We start from the raw sequence: 24,269 nt of genomic DNA, 5'->3' as shown, positions 1-24,269 counted from the left end.
GATTAATAAAGATCATACACAATGAACAATTCTTGCTTTAGAAACAAAAGCATCTAATAAAGTGGCCCTCCAAAAATATAAACAAAAGAAGGGGGAAGGGAGAAGAAATCTTTTTATCTTTCAGCTGACAAGACAAAGTTTTCCTTTTTGGATATTTTCCACAATGTGCATCCTCTAAAATGTGCCTTGATATCTGGCATACAATCATCTTAACATCCTGCAGAGCACAAACAGATCATGTTCCTCAAATACCATTTTAAAAAACCTATCTATGCATATATACAATAAGATTACAAAAAAACCCTTTAAAACACTTCAAACACCTTAATCTGTTTTGTTCCCATTAAGATTCCTTTTATATAAAAATTATATGCACCCCAATTATTTACTTCAGAATTAATAATTTTAATCTTAATTTAAATCTCTGCACTGATTATAATATATACTAGCTTCTTTCTACCCTCCATGCCTTTCTCCACCCATTCAGAAGAGCTAAATAAATCAAATGTCATGTCAAAAAAACACCCCTACCTACCTACAGAAATCTGACAGAAATCTCCATTAGTCACCCACTGGTCTGATCTTAATCAGTCCTTCTCTCCCAGCCTGCACAGATCACCCCTCTCCCCTTCACCCAGCTCAGTGCCAGCACGACTCAGCCAGCTCCAGGCATGGCCCTGCTCTCATCCCATCCCATGGAACCTGAAGAATAAGCAAATCTCAGACAAAATAAATCATTGCTGCTTGCAAAGCCAAAGGAAGTCAGACTGCTTGGCAGACCGTAACACTTCACCCAGACCTTCCCACTTTCACTTCAGCACAGAAACAAATACAAAGCCATTCACCCCCAGAAATCTTCCTAAAACTGAACAGCATCCCCCCCACAAGGAATCACACTCCATGGAACACCAGCCATTTCAGGCTGGCACATGTCCTGTTTTGGAAACAAGCAAGCCACAAGGCTGTGTGTTTACTATTAAAACAGACTATTAAGGCAAATATAAGGGAGAGAACACATCTTTTGCCAGATATTTAAAGAATATCTTTATATATTTATATCTTTATATCTTCCACAGAGAGATTAAAAAAACTACAAAAAAATCAATTCTGAAAAAGTTATCAAGGATAACCATGTAGCTGCATTATAGTGGTTGCAGACACTCAAAAGTGTCCATAACCTGGTCATTCCAAAGGACAAAAAACACCACCTGAAAGCTCTGATGTTAGTAGCACAGGTCAAAGCTGGAAATTTCCACTTTTATTGGAGCTCCTGTTACTGATTGACAGCAAGTACCAGCACCAGGCTTCACAGATGGTCAGCCAGCAGCAATGCTCAAGAAAGCTGGCATGCTCCAGAGTGAAGTGCTGTACTGACAATCCAGAGTGTGTCTGTTTTCTTCCCAATATGGCCATTAACTTAAAAACCAAGTTACTACATCTGTTTCATCATCTGTAATGTGGAGGGGAGGATGTGTACTAAAATTGTTCTGGAATTTTAAAGACACTACACTTTCTGATGAGTTCTTAGATAAAGCAAAATATGTTAATCTGCCCTCCCCAGTTTTCTGACTTAGATCAGGGAATTTTAAATATCTCATCTAACATGTTTATTTAGGGGGAGGGAATAATCCCTGTTTCCCTGGGAAGAACTCAAAGAGGGTTCACACAGACCTGTCAGAAATGTTTAGTTTTCCTAAATTTAAGTCTACGGTGTTCCCACACACCTCAACAAACTTTCCATTTTCAAAGGCAAAAGTATCCCCATCTTTTGTGTTTACTTAGCAAAAGACATTGTGATCTATTCAGCACTTGGTTGCTATGACAACAATTTAATAAAATCTTTTCCATAGGAAAAGGATTCTGGAAAGCTATTTTGCTTGCTTTAGACATCTATTTGATTCTCTCCCTTACAACCTTAGTTACTGCAAGCTCTCAAAGAACAGCCTTAGGCAGAAGGCAAAATGAAGAAGTCATTCTCTTCAGATGACTCCTTTAACTTTGCCAGAAGTTCACTTAATAGGCTTATTCAGTCAGAGCAGCACCACAGAACTATTTTGTCACAAAAACCAACTTGATTTTTAACACTGCACACTGCCATGGTGCTCCTCCCGCTTTCGTCTGCTGACAGTGCCAGACACTCTCTCCTACTGTGGCGTTCATTCATCACCCCAAAGGACTCCTACACATGCCGGGAATTCTTCTGGAAGTAGCTCAAGAAGACATTCTGCCTGCACTGGCCCTGCCCTGTCACCTCCAGACAGTGCTGGCCCCAACCACCCTCCCCCACTGAATGCCAGCCCCTCCACATCAGCTCAGTGAAACTGCAAGGAAAAGGGAACTGCACTTACACAGCAAGGGAGGATGTCACAGAGAAGCTGCACAGAAGGAGTCACACCAAACTTTTTTTTATTTTGATGAGGACAATAAGCTCATCAGGCTGGCTGACGCATCTCAAGTTTCTCCAAAGTTTTGGTAAACTCCTCACTCCCTGCCTCAACTGAGCACTCTTCATAAAACCCAAATTCCATGAAAAAAAGAGGAAGGCCTTTTATCATTAATATTTAATTAACATAGGGAAACAAAATGCAAGAATTGAGAACAATCCCAAAGGCAACAACACAGTGCATGGAAAGCTCTGGGGGATGTCTGCTGCTCCATACAGAGGTTGCTCCACACCCACTTTCTCAGATCACCCATGTAACAAAATTTCCTGATAATAGAAAGCAGTTTTAGTATTGATTAAACTGCCTGAAAACAGAAAGAAATTTAGTGCTCAGTGACTCAAATGGCAATAAACATCCACAAGGAAGCAATAAAACGGTAGGTGAAAATCAATGGTCATTTACAGCGAAACCCACAGGAAATGTGCCATACATCATGCAGCAGTAATGTAGCTGTAGACCACCTTCAGGAAAAAAAAACTCCTCAAGGAGTGCTATCTTAGGATTTCTTATATGAGAAGTACCAAAGATACCAAATTAAATTCCTTCAAGAATGACATTCAGATAAAAGTGAAATGCAGACAAAAATAAATCTCTTAGGCATGTTGTTTGCCAAAGATGTAAAAGGTAAAGAGCCAATATGAAAATTCATCATGGCAGGGCCACGGAGAACACAGTGACAGGGATAGCAAAGTGTCTTTCAGCTTCGGTGATTTGGTCAGTTTGTTTTGGTTTTAGAGCTTGTTTGCTTTTTTTCTCGGAAGGAATCTACATGGCAAACTGTTAGAAGGCTGCACACATGTGGGCAGGCTCTTGAAGGATACCTGCAGGCACTCCCTTTATTTTTCCCCGCCCTTCATGCTTCAGCATCCATGCCTGGCCCCCAGCAGAAACCAAGAATGGGGAGTGCAACAGTAAGGAGGCAAAAAGCACAGCAAACCTCCAGAGCTACACACTATTTGAGGAAAAGGAGACTTGTTTCAAAGCCTGTAGCTAAAGAAGCACCTTTAAGTCACTTCTGTTAGCAAAAGAAGGTGCCTCTCTGCTCTCCACTGATTCTGGCCCCAGGAGCTGTCCCCATTCCTGCACAAACCCATTTGTTGCAGCTGCACAGCAACCAGATCTGGGAAACTATGTAGGTTAAAGGCAACCCAGCCAAAGGACCAATACATGAATAAATTTTTCAAAACTGGATCACTCCCCCATTAGATCCCACTTGGCTGTGCTAGCACTGGTGTCAACACAAAAGGAGGCAGCCTTTTGTAAGCAGAGGCCAGACTGCTCCTCCAAGCAGGCGCTCTGCTGAGATGGAAGGGCTTGTCAAGCAAATGCCTCTGTTATGTTACTTGAGACCAGTAAAGAGAGGGTGCCAGAAAGCCAAGCCAGGCACACAGCACATCATGCCCAACAGACCTCTGGACTGGAACACTGAAGTGGTCATGGCAGATTCTTCCCACTTATCCAAAAAAGGTGCTTTGATGATGGGAAATTTTCATAAACATTGGCACTCCGAGGGCTGGAAGATGAGCAGCTTCCCCTGCTGCAAAAAGGAAACAGTGACTTTGTTCCTGCTTCTCCAACAGGAGCAGAGAGAGAAGAAAGTGTTGTCTTCTCCATAAAAAGCATCTGAATGTTGAGCAAGTTGACACAACTCAGTAAGTGAAGTCACCTGTCAGTGTTTGCTGACCAAAAGGGTTGGGGTGACCCAAAAGCTGCTATGGTTGAGAAGTCAGTGACCAAAGTGAAGTCAAAAATTCAACAGTTTTCTTATTTAAATGAGCAATAATAGAGATATCTTAGAAAGGAAGGGGACTTGGATTTAAAGTACCTGTCTTTGCATTAGCCTTTGCTTTTCTTAAGAAAGTTGCTTTGCAAATTTCCATTTAAATGTCGAGGTGCTCTGCATCACTGTACCAACCTCTATGGCATTAAACTATCAATTTAATACAGCTGTAAACAAAAACAGTCTAAAAAAGAAAAACACAAAGGGAAAAAACCCACACTTTCTCATTTATATTATTAATAGACAAGGCCAAGGTTTTTTATTTTTAAAAAAAGGCACTAAATGGAAGCCAGACTGATGGCTTTAAATGCTAACTTTCATAATAAAACCAAAATTATCCAAATGTCACCATAAAATTCTCAAGAATTCTGTTAGTAACAGCTGGATATCACAGTATAAGAGATGCTGTGCACAAGCCTACAAACAGGTTGAAAACTTATCTATTCAGGAACAAATTTAGAGCAAAAAGCACAGCAACATGAGTGGAAAAAGGTTTTTTAAAAGTATTTCAGAGTAATTGCTAAAAACAAATCTCAACCAACCAAATGCATATCTCATTTCTCAACACTGTCCTCAAACAACTTGCATTCATTGTCCTCAACTTGCAACCTATTTTGCACATTGAGCAGCTTAATGGCTTTCCTGAACAGACTTCCCATGAACTGGCATGCAGCACAGAAGAAATGTTCAGGTTCATATAGGATATTGCAACATGGATTAAAGTTCTGAAAAGACACACAGCCATGCTGTCATGGAGGAATAAAAAAGAATCTGTAGTTTCAGTGTTTAGAATAATGGCTGATATTGTCTCATACAACAGATATTTCATAAGTGAGAATCATGATCAACATACACCCTGAACAGGTGTCTGCACCATATTCTGTACAAATAATATGGCACCACCTTTTTAATACTGTAGTGAAAAGGCCATTAGCCACAGGTATAAGGATGACAAGACAGGGAGAGCTTGTCTTTGTGGGACAGTCACGTGGCAGGCATGTACAAATGCAACTTCTAACAAGCATAACCTTAAAATGAGAATTTGACATGGTCTGATATTTTTCAGAAGCCATACCATTACATTAGTGCAGTCGGTCTTCAATTACACTCATCAGAGATAAAATGTGTTTTAATTACTACTTCTTAAACCCCCTCTGTGGGTTTTATATCAAATATTATATTATTTATGGATTTATTTTTGCCTGAAGTATATTTGCGTTTTTTCATTTTCACTTCAACTGAAACTTTTAACCTGCAGTCAAAATGTATATGGCTGGAAGGGGAAGAAGCAATTACTTCAGGGAAAGTCAAAAAGCAGTAAGTAAACCTTGCCCTCTATCAGCGTGATGGAAGATGGGAAGACACGAGAGGCTCTGCTCTATCTCCATGTTCTCTGGATCCTGTAAGTCCATGAGGTCTCACTGCACTTGAGGCAGTAGCTGAACTAGAATAGTAAGCTGAGGAAAGCAGGGAGTTGGAGTGCTCCAGGATTGAATCCTGCGGGACAGCCCTTCTGCTCCTTGCAGCAGCACACGCAGGAGACTGAGTGCTGCCGCCTCCTCCCTGCACATGCAGAGCAGGAGGCTGGTGGGGACAAGCAGGCCAGGAGCTATCTTCAGCCTCCTGCTATCTCAAGGACAGTGACCTCCTATCAAATCCAGCCAGCCCACGCCAGATAAGGGAGGTGCTCTGTGACACTGTGTCCTGCTGCCTGCCATTGTGCCCACCAGTCTGTTCCCTTCTGGGCTGGGAAGGAAAGCTTCCTGGCATGCTGGGTGCTGCCCCTGCTACGGCAGGTGGGTAGGGAGCTGCTGACATGCCCTCCCCTCTGGTGCTCTGGCACTTCTCCCTGCAGCCACAGTGCTTTGGACCTGCTCCCACCACTCGTGCCTGGACAGCTCAGCTCCCACAAGCAGCCTTCACTGTTCTGTAACGCCTAACAGTATGGTTCCTCACATGCATGAAATTGCTCAATGCGCCTGTCCATGGGACCAGAGTCATATGCTGTAGTTTTGGATTGCCAAAAAGAAAAAAAAAAGAAAAAAAATAGTTTTGGCAGTATTTGTAACAACAAAAAAATCCTTCCTAGCCTCACACAAGCAGAACTGCAACATGCAGCACCTGCTGGGGTCTAGGTGGAAAGAGCAGCATCATCTTTTTAACATTTAGTTCACTAACAGATAGTGAACATACAGATAAATCTTCTGCTTGAGGAGATTTGACTTTTAAAGATTGTCTGATTGAAACATGTGATTGACACCTTCAAGCCATTTATTTATAGAAGCAGTACTGAAAGTAAAAATCCATTACAGAAATGCACTGTTATGCCAAAACCATAATATAATTTAAACAAAGCTTACCTGTGATTGGCTAGCTGTTAAGCTTACACCTACTGAAATAAAAATAGCCAGTCCAGAAAAATAGTAGCAAAAGCTTGAAGTTATTAGCAGTATACTAAGTGTTATACAAGACAAGTTGTCTGTGCCAGAAACTGCTGTCTCACAGGAAAATAAGACACCCAGAGAGCTGATTTATGGCTTATTTACGTTACAAAGGTTTTCCAGTACAAGGTCAATTATCTTCCTCCTCCCCAAATTCCTAACCACTCCTGCTGCTCTCCTTGGGATATTCTCTCACATAAATCAACAGGAGGAATCCCACAGATCTTGGTGGACTAACATGAGAGACTTAAAGCATACATACATCTTCAAATTTCAGATGATGCTAGGAAACACTCCTTGCTCAGACTACAGAGTAGGACAGAAAAAAACCACCCAAAACCTACACTTACAACTCACCTCCACATAATCAGATTTGCAGGAGCAGGGTGGGGTGGAAGAAATCCCTTCCAAACACAGTCTGGAAACTGGATTAACACTGAGGGCATGAGAGTTTACCATGGGGAGCCTAAGGCCACCCGGAATATGCACGCAGCCTCTTACCCTGCTCAAAGGTCCACAGCAGAAGCAAAAGCTTCATTTCCTTGGGAAGGCAAGAGCGGGGAGCCTAATGCCAAAAGGCAGGCAGCAAAAACTACAGAACGTGCATCTAGCAGTCCAGATATAGTGCAAGCAGACAGGTATCCAGTGTTCCCACAGAGAACCACAGTATTTCCTCTCTTACCAGTAGAATTCCCTAAGTTAGCTACAAGTGCTTTCCAGGCTCTCAGACAGAGGGGGGAAACTGCCCCTTTCCAAAAGCACGTTCCTGCAGGTATCATTCATACCTTTCCCCCTAAACATGCAGCACCCTTAGCAGAAATAGACTATACAATGTGGCATGGCACATGGCAAAACCATACAGGCAAAAGCCTCAACTGGTAGCAGATACAAAGGCAGGCAATTTTATTTGTGAGCCAGAAACACTTTCCCTGAGGGTGCATGTCTATCTTCTTATCAACCTGTGCTTTCTTCAATCCGGCAAACTCTAACATAGCTCACAATGCCAACTGTTCTCCTTCTCAAAATACTGTATAGCCCACTCCCTACTCCCCGTGGTACAAAGCACAGGAGAGCTGACCAGGACCGCTGCCAAAAGGGGGTAAGACAGCTGCTATTGCTCAGAGCATGAGCAGAAGCTGATTAACAGCACCACTAAAGTCAGTACCATCTCTTTAGGTGGCTGCTTCTGGAAGGTGCCTTCATGCTGGGGCAGCTCCGTGATGGCAGCTCTGTCATCCATAAGAGACATGGCAAAACCAGAAGGCTGAGTGTGACCACCTCCTTTCAGTAGCATCTTACACAGCACCACTTCAAAATCGACCATGCAACCACACTTCTGCCAAGTATTATACTACATTTCCATCAGTGTTTAAGCTAGACTTAATTTTAAAACAGCTCACTGGGGTTAAGCAGAATTTTATGCAGTAGATACATAAAGTGCCTAAGAACAGAAGAGAACACCTGGGAGGCTGAAAGGACAAGACCATATCTGCAGACACTACAGAAACAGTGCCATTTAAAAATGCAGTAATATCAGATACAGTAAGAAGTCTGTATCTCACCTATCCAGAAAGCCACCTTGTGAAGCCTACAAATTTCATCATTTTTAAGACATGTCTTTAAACCCCTCCAAGAGCAAAAAGGTAAATGGCATGGCCCACCAGGAACGTCCAGCACAGCCCCGAGCGCCTGGCATTCCCAGCAGTAGGCTGCAGGGAAGGGAAGTAGAGGAAGACAAATTACATTGCAACTATGTTAATAGCCACTGTTATCCAAACTGCACAGATGCCTACATCAACAGGCCCATTGTGTAACCATTTATGTTCTGTAAAGGAGGCTAAATAAGTTTCTTTCTAAAGGCTGATAAGAGACCCCCAAAGGTCCCTTTGGAAAAAGCAAATTTAAGGTCATTGCATGCTTCTAACAATCCAACCTTACAAGAATCTCGCAAGGTGAAAAATTGTGATATTACTGGTGTGACACAGTACATTTGGAGATTAAGTAAACTCTCTTCTCTGCCTAGTCTGCTCTCAAAGAAATCAAGAAAAACACAAAACTCCACCTTTCTGTCCTAAAAAAGCCTCTTCCTTCAGAGGCCACATTGTTACCCAAGTCTCACTTCACATGCAGGGGGAAGTGAATGGGCGAGGAGGTTAACCATGTTTCCTGTCTTACACAAGCTTTGTATCTCCATAAACAGCATTTCTGGTACTGGAAAGTTTCAAAGAAGCCTGAGGAAAGCCTCAGGGCCCCATTAAATACTTTCACTAATTCTGTTACCAGTAACAAGTTCTTCTTCAATCCTAAATGACTCCACTAGTCTTGAGGATGAAAGCACTGGGAAGAACCAAGACTACAGAAACCACTATCTTGTTTATGTTTCCCAGAGGAAGCACTCACATTGGGAATAATTCTGTGATTTAAAGACTAAACAGAAAATAGTGATTCATGCCCTTTTGCTGAACTCTATCCTGCACCACAGAATTACAAGACTGCTAACACAGAAACCTCAGAATCCAGAAAGCAACTCCAATGTGAGATGATGAAATAGTTCCCAAGATAAACAGCTGTTCAACTTTTCCTAGGCAACACTTCAGAAAAAGCAGGTTCAATTTCCCTCCCAACTCTCATTCTCCAGATTTACACCTATGATACAGAGAAAACTTTATATATATATATATATCCATATATATATATACACACTAAAAGGTTTGTAAGCAGTGAATAGCAAGTGTCTCTCAAGCACCTGAAGGACCTGAACAACCTCCCAAAGCCCCACCTAACAGGTCCTAGCGATGCTGTCAGTGAAATTCTAGACATTTTTCAACATCTTACACTACAGCATTTGCAAAGGGCAGCTAAAATACTGACCTACAGCACAGAAGACAGAATGTTTGCTAAAAACATTGAAACCACTCAAGCATAAGTACCTGGCAGGTAAATCATAACACTGTATGTTTCAGAAAATATTTTATGGTTTTTTTTCAGCTATCCGCCATAGCAAATCAACTATCCTGTACACACACCCCCACACACCCCCTAAATAACAGAGCAAATAATAACCATTGCACCCCATAAATCTGAAGTAGTGATATATTCAGCCTTTTGTTACAAAACAGAACGCCTCAGGCATACGTGATACTGCCTGAAACAATATGAATAAAATGCAATACTGTTATTCAGTTTCAGTAACTCAATTATGAGGTAATGTTTATGTATCTGGAAGCAGAGTTAAGATATTTTCATTGTACAGATGAACTGAAATGAGGTATTATTTCCTAGAGCCATTTAAAAAATATTTAAGCATCTCCAAGATCTTGGCTTAACTGTTCTTCACACCCAAGATAAACCTCCATGATGGTTTAAAAACAATGTGTGGAAAACTTTTCCTCCTAAAAGCAAAAAATAAAATATGGGTGCTACAGGAAACCTGAATAAACATCAACACATTGGCTCAGGAGAATTAGAACAATTGCAAGGAGGCAACTGCTGGAGGAATAGTGAGCTGAGGAGCAGCCAGCACTTGAAGTCTGTTACACAGATATAATGAGTCTGGCCAACAAGAACCACACCTAACAGAAAAACTTATGAAAAGGTCTCACATACATGAAATTCCCTCAAAGAGGTAACTTTGTGCATAAATATCTTATCTAGGTTTTCCTCTGTTCTAGCCACCACTGATGTCCTTTTTCCACACAGTCCCTCTGTACTCACTGCGTTTTTATTTCATCATCCTACTGTGCCTTAATAGCCACAGGAATAAAAAATATGAAATGCACAATTATTGAATATGGGACTAAAACAGAAGACAGAAAAAGCCCAAATGAGATGCTTACAAATCTGACAGCTTGCAATATGCAAAAGACTGACCAAGGGAGTGACCACAGCGTCTGTGCAAGCCAACATCCTGCCTCCAACAGCTGCCAAGAGCAAGGATCAGGGAAAAACCATAACAAAATTACAATTACACATAATGCCTTCCCCAGCTAAGCTTTCCAGAATCTAGCTGCTAACAGCTTAGTTATGTATCAATGATTCCTACTGTTGGAATTGTTGTGAATACTTAAAAGGAAAGTTATGGTTAGGTCATAACCAGCTATGGGACAGAAAAGCTGAACACCATTTGTTGTATGGTTTTATCTATTTTTAAGCATTAAAAATATTTAGAAGGGGAAAAAAGGTGCAAATTGGAGCTGGTAACAAGTAAACAACAACTGCAGTAAACACTTATCTTTATCTTCTTTAAATCTTGGGTTTAATGTATAAACCTTCATCTGTACGGATGTAAATTTAGGTATCTAAGCCAAGAACCTAAATCAACTTAAAACATTCTGTGAATTGCTTTATTTCCCTCAGATAGTGGCATCATTAGGAAAGAGGAGGTGAGCATCAAGCTGTACAACTGGCTTCAGGTTCTGAAAAAGAATTACAAAGCTAAAGGGAATCCCTGCCTACTGGGATGGCCTTTGGAGCATGTCCCGGACATTTATGTGGTTTTCTCAATAGAATGATGGTGGCAAGACCAATGTAAACTCAATAAACACAAAGGCACCCAAATCCCAGTGAGAATATTTTCCCTAATACAAGTGCTTCATTTTTGGCTTCAGAAATTTGGCCTGCAGTGGTGACCAAAAAGAAACTGAAAACTAAAATCATAATTCCCTTGGAAACTATTAAGAAATCATTGAACATAAGTATGGTTTTTACAGTTCATCTTCACACAGATTGTTCAGATTAAGTCACCACAAGCTGAAGACAACAATTAATAAAATTAACGTAAGTATTTTGGCCAACTTGTTGAAAAGCAGCATTTTTTCATATAAAGCACACTTATTTCTTTTCCCTAAGACAGTAGGAGACAGCTACTTAACATAGGAATGTACAAAGCATGGAAAATGTTCAGCAACTTGCTGTGACAAATGCTGAGACCCAGAAAATTTGAACCTGAAAGAACCCCTTTTCTCATTCTTCCAAAAAAACTATTCAAACTCTTCCCTTATGATTTCTCATATCCTTCAAGTTGTCCAAAGATATCCAGTATCACTATAGCACATACAAAATATATCCAGCAGCACACAACAGCACATGCAAACCAATTCCACTTTCAAGCTGTATATTCAGCCTTCCAGACTACCAATTTATATCCAAGGCATTTCTTTCCATGTGATACACAACACTCATTCTGGTAGTTTCTTTCTAAGTTAAGTTAAAGATTTGATGGCTACTCATTTTCTGAGGTGAAGTACCCCTGAACTCAAGCCTACACAACGGCCAAGGGAAAACAAGGCTCTAGATTCTGTGAGAGGGAAGATGCGCAGGCAGAGGGAAATAGGTTTTATCTGGGTTCATGGGCACATAATCACAATAAAAAGCACCAAATGTCACAGTGGAGTCAATACACATAAATGTGCCACTGCACACCCATTACACTGTGCCATCTATTTTTGGACTTGCTGAATACCAGCACAGATACTGGTCCATTCGGGAGCCAGTGACACAGAAGGCAACAGAAATGCCTAAAAACATGACTGGGGAAAAAAGGCAAAAAAAGACTATTCTGTGTAGTTAAGTAGGAGTAGCAGTTAAATAAGGACCTATTGCATAAGAGAAATTTATGCTCATGTTACTCTTATACTCTCATTTCTTGCCTTTTAAACTCCTACGAGCCGTAACATTTTATCTACACAAGGAATCTAAATCAGTCTTTAAAAAGTTTTGAAGACATTTCTATTTTGTTTGAAAAAAATCACTTTTTTTTTGTTTCCTGACAACCAAGGCAAAAAATAAGCCTTTTACCACAAAACACGGTGGGTAAAATTGCATTTGGTAAGAAGCAAAAATGGATGGGGAAAGTTTTATTTCAGTTTCACTTGCCACAGGGAGGAGGGAAGACCTGGGAAAACTGAGGCACTGTATCTGTAGTGGAAAAATATGATGGCTGAGTGGGTGTCTTCAACAGAGCAATTTCAAATATTTTAAAGGACAAATGTGTAAACAATGCTAAATTTGGGGGACAGAGATGCAGACAATTTCATGTTCATATTGATCTTGCAATTCAGGAGCTGGTTTGTCAGCTTCTGAATTTTGGGATTCTTAAGCCTTCCTTCCAAGAACTGCAAGCACAACCACTCCGACACTGAGCACCACCTCTAGCTAGCTAAGAAAGAATAAGCTGGCTAAACCATATCATCTTTGTAAATAAAAGCAATGCTTTTTCAATCATTTTTATTATTTGGAATTTATGATTGGTGATTTTTAAGAAATAAGTGATGCTGCTTTCCTAATGACCTGTCTTTGTTAATTTAGCAAGTCTCTAATCATCTCTGAGCTCTGATGCACAAGAACAGCCAAGACCTGCAATCTATATAGAGAAAAAAGATGCAAGCTGGGAGGGAAAGAGACAGGTAACCTCCCCAAAGTTACACAGGAGCTAAGTGCTAATACTACGAATTGATTTCCCATCTTTTTGAACCTTGCTCAATGTCCTATGCCCATACAAGACATGCTGCCCCTGTGAATTTTTAAAAGAGAACACTCACAAGATGACAGAGGACAGCAGATTAAATATAATTGTCAAGGACTTTCCTGAAAGCCTCTTGAGGATTTCCACTTGTTTAGCAGAGAGCACTCAGAAAGAACACAAAACATTCTCAACACTAAAGTATCTTACTCAGCCATCCATCTCAAAGCCTGAGTCTTCTTTAACAGAAAATTTCTTGCTCCTTAGTACAATCCCTTTAGCTACTTCTGCTTTATCCTTCATAATGCCTCCTCTGTTTTAGGTGCCACTATCCATTTCCCCTTCTCAGGATCCCAAACGGCAGCATTCCGCCAACATCAACATAACTGCATTTCTCCAAATAGAAAGTAAGTCACCAGACATTAACACATGACCAAAACTTCCTCCAGTCTTTAGCCACCATTACATAGAACCTGAATAGCAATAAAGCAGCAGCAACTTTTCCCCACACTACTTCCAAATGTTGTGACAGGCATGTCTCTAGATCTAGTCTGTAATGCACTAAAGCTACACTTATTTAGTACTGAGTGGAGACAGGATACAATTCTCCTCTTCAACAGAACAGAAAACATCCTTGAGGCAAAGATGTCTTTTAAACCTATTTTCTATCCCCTCAATTACAAGAGTAAGTGAGCCTTGGTTCTTCTTGTACATCAGGGCTCAGAGATGATTAGAGACTTGCTAAATTAACAAAGACAGGTTATTAGGAAAACAACGTCATTTATTTCTTAAAAATCACCAATCATTAATTCAAAATTACAAAAATGATTGAAAAAGCATTGCTTTTATTTACAAAGATGATATGGTTTAGCCAGCTTATTCTTTCTTAGGTACCCTTAACCTATGAGATAATACTACTAAATCTTTGCTTTACTTGAAAACAAATAAACTTTGCGTTTAGACACACATATGTTTCAGATATGCTTGGTTTCATCAACGCTGTCCAGGAACTTGATGCCAGAAGCTCAAATACAGTGCAATTTGCAACTGAATAGCCAAGAACAGCTTAATATTACAAATTAGAATTATAATTCAAGTATCCACTACTACTCAAAAGAAAAAAATCTCCACTTAAACATCAGGGATACAGCAAGGAAATCACTTTCTGGATACATACTGCAGCACGGGTTTAGTTTTTACACATACTTGAAGAATCACAAAGCCTTGTCAAAAAGGCAGAATAAGGAGTTCTGCATAATAAGGAGTTCTGCATTTTAATCAACATTGCAATAAGCCCCGTGAGCTTACCGAGCAAAATAGCCCTGTCGCCGTTCCTTCTTCTCCTCCTTGGTCTCCATTATTTACAGTGGAGTGGGCAAGGTGAGCAGCCAAGCGTGATGCTCTTTTTCCCCTCAGCACCTCATAGCCAGGCAGAGTCTCCTGTATATAACAGTTAAAAACAGGAAGTTCATAAATCAACACGCCAACAACACCTACAAAACCCAACAGGTTGTGGAAATACAACTGACCCAGTGAAAAAGCAAAGTCAAACTTTAACCAATGTTTGCCATGAAGTGTCCATTAAGTATACAATGAGACAAACCAATAAATGCACTCAGGCCAGTTTCTCAGTAGCGGAAGAGACATTTTGCAAAGCAGGTGACTCAAAGGGCAGCATCAAGTTTTAAAACTCTGGAAAGATTAAACCACTTTCAAGTTCATACAAAAAAAATCTTCTAGGTCTCGTGTGTTTCCTAGACAGGCAGATCAAGAGAAATTTGGAAATATATAGTACAAACAGAATAACCAGTAAGACATACAATGCTTAATTTGAATTTAAATTTTAAATTACTAAAAATGCTATAAGATTGTGAGAGATCTGAAAGTTTAAAAACAATGTGAAAAAAAAAAAGAGTGATCTACATTCTGTACAAGGTTTGATTTTGTATTTGTGACCAATATACAAGCTCAAACAACCATACAGAGAGAAACAAGATGGACCTCTAGCTCTCCCAATGAAGTGCAATCACCTTGAAATAGGCAGGACTAGGGAAGGTTATCTAGGTTATCTGAGAAACTAAAAAAAAAAAAAAAAAAAAAAAAGGAGACCAGTAGCACTGGTTTTTGACATGAAAATCACCACCTCTTGGTGGAATGCTGTACCAAGGCCCTTGGAAAACAGAAGCTGAGAATTTCCAAACTGCTTTATAATTACTGTAATTAACAACATGCCACATAAACTGCTGTCCAAGATCCCTGCCAAGATGTTTTATAATTTTCCTCTCCTCAAATACATTTAACCTACCCTGCAACATACATTTAACCTACTCTGATGGCTTGTGCACATGCACAAAGTAAGTTAACTTTAGAGTTTTTAATCAGTATTTCAGAATAAACTCAAACCAGAAGTTGCTACTAAACATTTTAGGCTAATGGGCTGTATAACAAAGAAATGGAAGCCACATAAATTATGATTCATAGCAAAAGAAGAAAAAATCCTCTGGGACCTAATCAGTTTCCATTATTTTTCTCTGCATTAAAAGATCACAAGCTACAAACTGCCAGATGTCAACAAAAGAGATGATGCAGCAAAGACAGACTAATCTACTTGAAAAGCCCAAGAACAAATCATGCTAGAAATACTTGCCACAATTTTCTCTCCTTATTGATGGATGATTAGTCCACAGCATATGACCCCATTGCTTCAAAATGCACTTTTTCTAACTCATTAGTTTTGAATTCATCCAGTGCATCAGAAAGAATCAAATTGCTCTCATTTTTACACATCAGGTAGTCTTACAGTAATGAGTACTCTTTATATGGCAAATATCTGACATCTTTAGCTTTATGAAGAGAATACTATTATGAAGAGAATACTATTTTATCTCTTCAAGGTAACATATGATGCAGGACACAGCTGGACACCGAAAGCTACATGACAGAAGCGTAACAGCAGCATTAGAACAACCTGGCCTGCTCAGATGTTCAGTCTGTATGAAGACACCACATACTTCCTGGGAATTCTGATGCATCTCTATCTTCCCTGTGGGGGAAGGTTCTTAGATCTTCAGAGGATCAGAATGGGTGGCTTCATTAGCACTGCCTTTAGAGTTACAGTAAGTCTTCCAAAGTGTACAGCTGCAATCTCTACAGCAAATTACAAAAGGAGTCCAAAGAAAGAGGAACCACTTTTCCCCCTTCACTGCTTTGCCTTCACTACACCGTGATGTGCCATGAGGGCACTGACAGGCCAGGGCTGAGTCTCACACTGACACCAAGAGCTATCAAATAACCCCAGAGCATCACTACAGTGTTCAACCCATGGCCACAAGGACAGCAGGACCCATGAGACTGAGAAGAGGGGAAGAGTCCTTCACCTCACTGAAACAAGATCAGGGATGAACAGAGGCAAGAGAGACCTATCCTCACAGCCTAATCCCATGCAATGGTCAGTGGTATACCCTTTCAGTGAGGAAGGGCATTCCTCTCCCATCATCTGACATGCCCAGCCAGGAAAGCCACTGCCCAGCACCAGGCTGGCAGATGAAGAGAGCACTACTGCCCAGGGAGGCAGGAGGAGAAACCCCTGCCTGCCCACAAACCTGTCAGGCCAGTGCCAGAGCAGCTACCCCCTTCTTCAGCAGAAAGGGGCACAAAAAAGGAGAGGAGGTTAAGCCTGGACCTAAGCACAGATGCTGCAGGAGGTGCCAGCACCAACCAGTGAAGCACGGCTCAGCTCCCCACGTGTGAGCTTTGCTGTTTGCTTTCATTAGTGCTCGGCTAAACAAAGCCGGCAATGCCAACATGGGTATGGAGCCTGTGCTTCTCATATCAAATAAATCCAACTCCAAGTCCCTTCACATGGTGGGGAGGAATAAATCAAGTATTTAAAAACTGAAAATGAAATAATTGCATTCATAACAGATGGGCACTCAGAAAATTGGAATGTTATCCACAGAGCAGACACAGCAAAGGCATTCAAAGGCAGTTTATTTTTCTTTCGCTACTAAAAATACACAGCAATACAATATCTAGTCACCAATTAAAGTAAGTTTTTATAAGAGCATAATTCAATGTCAGATCCCACTCTGTCGACCTAAAACTTAGTTTACCTTCTCAGAAGAAACAACAGTGTTGTTCTAGAAAGGCATAATAAAGTCTGAAAATTGTACTTTGAAAACATAGTACTAGAAATAGCAAACTGATTAGGAATGCTGACTTCTTAACTTCTGAGTTTACCTGTGTTGTTGAGAATTTTGCACTAGTTGCCTTAAAGGAAAAAAAAAGAGAAAAAAAAGGGGGAAAAAAAGAAAAAAAGTGAAGAGAAAACCCAAACACTAGTATTTAGTATTTCTGAGAGGTCCTTTTCAATTTTAGTTTTTTAAGCAGTTACAGCACAAAAGTCACATTTACTTTACAGGGTGTCACTGACAATTTAAAGTTACATCAAAAAAGGCAAACCTACTCCACACTTCTGCCCTATTTGTCCTTTGATATTTTACAAGAAAAAAAAATCAATTCTTTATCACCTGTTTAAAATGTTATTAAGGCTATATGATGCAAATAAATCTCGGTTTCCTGGCAGCTCCTTTCTGGTACAGATGAATACTGAATCAGCAGACTATTAAAAATGTACGTATTTGGGGATATTTATATGCTGAGAAACAGACAACTTACTCATATATCATGAGTTCAGTCCAAACTCAAAGGATGACAAAGCTGATTTTATATAAATTTCAGGCTCAGTTTAACCTTTTCTGTACACTGAAACAGAAGTAGACTGTGAAAATATTCTATTACACGTTTACAGCAGTGCTAATTCTTTAATTAGGCATTTTCAAGGCAAACCAAACAAAGCATTCCAGTAAGGAGCCTGTTAAAAATTTGCCACTCTCCAAATTTAGCCAGTGGCAGCACCTGATAATTATATAAAGAAATGAACAAAATATACAAACATACACTGTTGGTCCCCAATTTAGCCCTACTGCTCTGAATATTTTATTTATATTTACTCATTTCTGGATACTTGCTGTGTCTCTCGAATGTTGCTGCCAGGGAGTTCTGGGGAGGTTACTGAAAATTTGTAATTAGAATGGGAATGCTCCAACAAGGCCAAAAAAAATATTTTTTTTTTTAAATGTTATAATCCCAGGAACAGACTGAACTCCTGACCATAGATATCCACACCCCTTCTACTGTCACCACACTCTGAAGACCTCCAGAACCTACTTCCAGGTTCTGCCCTGCAACCTGGCATTGCAGACAGCAGCCTCCTGCACTGGTACATTCAAAGTAGCAGCAGAAGATGCTCTAAGTGCAGGGATAAAAAAAGGGAACAGATGATTAAAAATAACTTAGCGTGTGAATAGAGCACCCTTAAAGACTGATAAATTTACCAAATTTTCAAAATTATTTTTTCTCCCTTTTCCTTCCCTTCTCATGCATGATGAAAAATGTACCTTGCTACTTGCAGTTTAAGTAGTTCACATTTTCATGAAACAAGAAAAAGTCCTGCTTGCTGTGCTCAGGAGCAAGCACCCAGAAATCCTGTCTGCTGGCCCTAAAGCATCAATAAGCAATCCTTTAGTTGTGGGCATTACTTTCCAAAACCGTGCACATGAAAAACAGTACATCCAACAGCACAGCAATGCAGAAGCCAGTGAAGCATCTGACTATTTTTAGAACATTCAGTGGACTTGATAGCTTTTCTCTGGCCATCTGTGCCCACTGCAAGTCCTGGAAAAACATACAGAGAAAAAGAAACATTCAAGATCATGTGATTCTCCAGACATATTTTTCATGATCCTGTAGAGTCAGTATCTCTCAACCTGTCATGAGGTAGGAAAATTATGTAATTCCCTGCTTTGCAAATGGGGAGCTGAACTGTAAGAATTACCTCCACATGCTCAAATGGGAGCAGAAGAGTAACATGCGCAAGTGCCCTCCCAGTAGCTTTAATCCAGCCTTAACAATGAGAACACGGGAGGAGATTACTTTGACAAGGAGATAGTTATTATTTTCTGTGAAATTTAAACTGACTAACTTTGGAAACCAAGAGCACAGTCTCGATTTTATCTGGCTCTGTGGGCATATACCTAAGAATCACAGCTCAGATCCACAAAAGAAAACAAAAAGCCTAACTCTAACTCCTCTGAGGATCCAGCTCACTCAGCCCCTTCAGCAAGGAGCAAGTATGTAAAAAAAGCAATTGGCTTCAGGAAAACCAAGTCAACGGTAGTGTATTCCATAACTTAGCAGGACCCTCATAATGCAAGAGACAGTGGCAGCAATCACACTGTGAACAACAAGCAGGGAAGGTCTACAGTCTACACACAAATTTTCCAGTTCAGAAGGCAGAGCAGATGAAGGTACAAGACTCCCAGTGAGACAGCCAAGCAGACATGGCCACAGCAAGGATGCAACAGGGAGACCCCACTGTGCCGAGGGAACGGGATGCTGCCCGACACACCACATAGCTCTCTTCTGCTCTCTGGCACAGTGTCACACACAACAGTAATTTTTTATTTTTGCTTCTCTATTATGCCTCTGCCCCTGAGATTACAAAGACCACACACATCTGCTGACAGCAGCGCACGCTTCCGATCACCTCCTCTAATACCAACATTCAAAGCTGGTCATATTCAGACACCAAGCATTACCAATGATCTGGCTTAGGTCTGCAACTCTGCAAGTGTCTTCTTATGAATAACAAGTCTTCTGGGTACATGTGCCAATTCTGACCCCTAAAAGATGCAGCATGAGAGATGACAAGGGTTACACCAATAAGCCACTACTAAGACAAAAAACCAGAAAAGATATGTTTGTAATACTTCAACAGCAATATTAAAATTATCTCTCAAGTTGAAAGAGTAAGAAATTGTAGAACAAATCACAGATAGAAGGGGAGGAGTTTCAATGTATTAGATCTGAAATTGAATGCTTGGAGGTGTCTAGTTGTGCCTCTGATGAGCCCAAAGCAGTTACCAGAGCACCATGCAGATGCAAATAAATAAAAACACACACCATCTTTAAATATAAGGCAACAAAAACAGTTTAACATGGAAGAGGAGATGTTTTAATTTGCTACTGGTCATATAAATGTCTATTATCAAGCTTCACAAGCCAGAACACTAATAATTTCCATAGACCTCCCATTTTTAAAACCAGGAAAGCAAATGCCCACTTGCACTTTATGAGAAATGCTAAATGTTGCAGCATTTCATTAAAGCATCACTCACTGGACTAAGCAGGCTGAGTTCTGCTGGTTTTTGGTTCTGCTAGTATATGTTATTTGGTGTAATAGAAAAGATAAAAGTTTCTGTATAAACACTACTGCATCTCAAGATGAAATGCAACAGAAATGCACAGCCAGCAAAGAGAATAAGCTGCAATTTTATTTAGTCTTGTCTTTAGGCAGAATGACCTAGGGAAAAGTGAGATTGGAAGCTTTCAGAAAAGTACCTAGCAAAGGAAGTAAAACATAGCACCAACTTAATACATTCAATACAATGGGCAAAAGAATGTTAACTCTAAAGCTATCTGAAGTATGGAATTATTTTGATGCAATTATTTAGTTACAATATAGTTATGATGCATAGTGTACTGTTAATTCTAAAACACAAATAAGCTCTATAAAGAAGTTCCAGTCCGTTACACATAACTGGAGGACACTAAACTAACCCAGGAGAGCTACTCCACATGAATGTTCACTCAACCCTTGCTCAGGTGAATAGCCCTTCTTTATGCCTTTCATCTTTGAAGCATTATGTCTGTCATGTTTCTTGTGACAAGGGTGTGTATTAAAAAACACAAAAAACAAAAATACAAAAAATGAGACGGAAAAATAAGTGTGTAAGCAGAAGCAATTTCTAGACTTCTTGTTCATATTAAACAGAGAACAGTCACAATTTCTGTGTCCCCAAACAGAAACAAAGAGATTCAATGTGGCCATTTGCATGCTGTGGGCTCTCAAGGACAGTGAAGATGCCATCTGGAGCTAAGACAGGGAAAGAAAAAACCCCCTGGGTCTTGAGGAATGGGGTACAATGTTTAAAAGGTAATTATCCCCCCTACAGTGGTGTAGCAAACTAAAAGTTCAAGCATTTTCATTCCCTCTTAATGAAGTAAGAAGACGCTAAGATGCTAAGCTTAGATCACCTTCAGCGCCCCTATTAGATTTCCAACAGTCTGCCCACACGAACAAAGTTCAAATAAAATAAATGACAAACAACATAGCAGAAACATTTCTGATTCAGAAACAGAACAACAACAAAACTTGATTCAGATCCAAAGAATTCTCCAGACAAATTATTCCTGTTTTACTCGGGAAGAGGCTTTACCCACTAACTCAGGCTGCCATGTTTCACACAGAGTAAGAGGAAGCAAACCGGCTACCAGGAATTCCACATCACCAGTCGTGTTCTCACAAGACAAAAACATCGAGATTTAATCTTCCCTCATTGGCAGCTGAACATCAGCAGATGCATTTTCCATACAGAACAATGCATTTTACTGTTTAACTCAGTTTCTAGACAGAAACTCATTACAAAGCATAGTATAAACTATGAACAGGCACAGTACTATGCTATTCCAAATGCAAAAGTGCGGTGCTGTTGGAAATCAGGCCACCTGGGAAGATTTTCATTTTTAGGTCAACAAGAACATTGCTGCAGATGTTTTAAAATAATTAGTAACTTCATCTTACTGTATCTCCTGTTTCAACCTACCCCACTCCAATTAAACATCGAGTCCAAGCCCTCTGACCCCCCAGCTTTTCACACTCCCATTGTACAGGTATACACAGAGTTGCCCCCCTACAACTACTGGAAAGAAAGAGGTGGGGAGGTGGCAGTCAGCCTCTTCTCCCAGGCAACTAGTAACAGGACACAAGGAAAGGCCTGAACTGTGCCAGGGGAGTTCACGGTAGATATTAGGAAATATTTCTTTGCTAGAATAGTGGTTAAGGATTGGATTGTACTCCCCCTAGAAGTATTCAAAAAATGAGCACACATAGCACCTTACAGTAAGGATGCGGTCAAAGATTGGATTTGATGATCTTAGAGGTCTTTTCCAACCTTAGTGACTCTGTGATTATATCAACCACAGAAGGATGAAATTTACCATACCCCGAGAGGGTAAGATGGATATCACTGTTCCCTTATCTCTGCCTGAAGCATGTAGGCATATACACAAAAGGCTGTTCATGTATGTGCTCCCCAGCATTTAACTAAAACACCAAGTACTTGAAGTCTTCTAAAACACAAGAAACTGGTGAACATTCAACACATCAACTAGCATTTAGGCAATCCCCTTAGCAGTACCTTGTTGTTTTGTGAGTCGACACTATCATATTCCTTGCTCATAACAACTAATTTCATGAACTGTTTAGTATTTCAAAGAAAGCCTTGCACATCTGTTTGATAAGATCAAGAAAGATACATACAAGCAACACATCACACCCAGACCAAATGAATTACAGGTTGTCTACCAGGTTTATAAGGGGCATGATCAAGTCCTCTTACATTCCCCTCTTATCACACTCAGAATGCTGCTAAAGGCCACTGGATCAACAGTGTCACACATTGCAGGCCTGGCCACACTCCAGAGTTGCTTCTATGAATTAGCTTACACCAGCCACAGAGTGGGATTTGCACTGGCAAAACAGCAGCATCACAGCAGACAGATGAACAGCAAATATCCTTTGGTGGTTAAGGCAACCCCAACCAGTCAAAATGCCAAGCCAAAGAATTTGGGCTTTCCCTTGTCTCAGGATGTTAGAATCTGTCCATGGAGCAAGAAGCTGCCAGTTCCAAGTATCACTGCCCTTTGCCTTTCTCCCTTTTGCCCACTTCAGCTGCCTGATAACACTCCTCCACCCAAAATTACCACACCAATGACTCGCAGCAGACTCAGCAGAAGTGGCTCTGTATCTGCATTTCAGTTTATATCCCACCATGCCAGCTCACATGCCCTTCCAGCAGGCTTTGCTGCACACAGCTGAATTATAAGCACACCCTCACATCAGGCAGACCTGCAGCAGAAAGCTTGGGCAGAAAACCATCAGTGTGACTCCCTGAGCAGTGACTCTGCTCTGTGGGCACTAGCAAGCACACATTTGGAAAGATGAGTGCCAGCATTCATGAGATGACAAACAGACTACAAGAAGCAAACACCTGACCTCAGCTTCACAGCAAACTTCCTCTCTTCTCAGCTCTTTTCTCACCAACACAAGAAAGGCATTTATATGAAATGTAAATAAAGCTGAGGTAGAGCAGAAAGACACCAGTGTTTGAGATTCTTATATCACAAAGATGTGGCCTGATGCTTGACACAAATATCTATATTGTCAATCACAGGTACCATTAATCATCTTCTGTTTACAATTATTAATTAGTTTAGGTCCCAAAGGTTTATATTAAATATTCCCATTGTACTCAATGTGACTAGATTAATATGTTCTTAATGTTTTACAAGACAAGACCAGGCAACAAGAAACCCATGAGGATTAAATCCACCAATCTAACAGAAAGCACTAGAAATGATCAGTTTTTTACGTCAAGCACATTTCCAGCAATATACATAATCATGCTGTGAAAATTATTGGAAATGTCTCTTTAAAAAGTACCCCGTCATTTTCAGGTGTTTAGAAAAAGAACCTGAAATCACCAGAACCTCAAATCAAGCCAGAGACACTACACTGTGAAAGAGAAGAATTAAAATACGTCATTACTTCAAAAAAGTAACTAGACACAAGAGCTACTTGAAGGTAAAATTATTTTTGAGTTTCAGCTCAACACCTCTTTTTATAATTGACCCTGATTCATGCAAATTCCAGGTCATCGCTGCTTCTCTATCATCTACCTCCCAACTGAGAAGCTAAGAAGATGAGGAGTGGGGGCAGAAAGGAGTGTAGCAGAAATGCAATGCAAATCTTTTCCTATCTGAAACACTGTTAACAGAACCAAAATGCCAGGTTTCCATAGCAACCTGAACTGTGTTACAAGCTTACACTGTATATTAAGCAACATTGAACAGTTTAATTGTAATACAAAATCCTGTACATTTGTAATGTAAAGAATTAACACTGGAAACCTTCACTATTTATTTTTCAATTGCTTAACCTGCAGAATTTATTGCAGTCTGTT

At 40.2% G+C, this 24,269-nt stretch overlaps 1 protein-coding gene across 2 annotated transcripts in view; it reads right to left on the bottom strand.

The window, feature by feature from the left end:
• Positions 1-24,269, bottom strand: part of NCOA7 (nuclear receptor coactivator 7) — a 78,230-nt gene that overhangs the window by 45,058 nt on the left and 8,903 nt on the right. For both annotated transcript variants that reach the window (XM_084202699.1, XM_084202700.1), the window contains exon 2: positions 14,434-14,565. In XM_084202699.1, coding sequence (XP_084058825.1) covers positions 14,434-14,483 — 50 coding nt within the window. In that variant the 5' untranslated portion in view covers positions 14,484-14,565. The remainder of the gene's footprint in view (positions 1-14,433; positions 14,566-24,269) is intronic.

This window comes from Fringilla coelebs (genome assembly GCF_963513975.1).
Source record: "Fringilla coelebs genome assembly, chromosome: 3".
Taxonomy (NCBI): domain Eukaryota; kingdom Metazoa; phylum Chordata; class Aves; order Passeriformes; family Fringillidae; genus Fringilla; species Fringilla coelebs.
The sequence above is the reverse complement of the archived record's forward strand: the minus strand, read 5'-3'. Positions and strand labels throughout refer to the sequence as shown.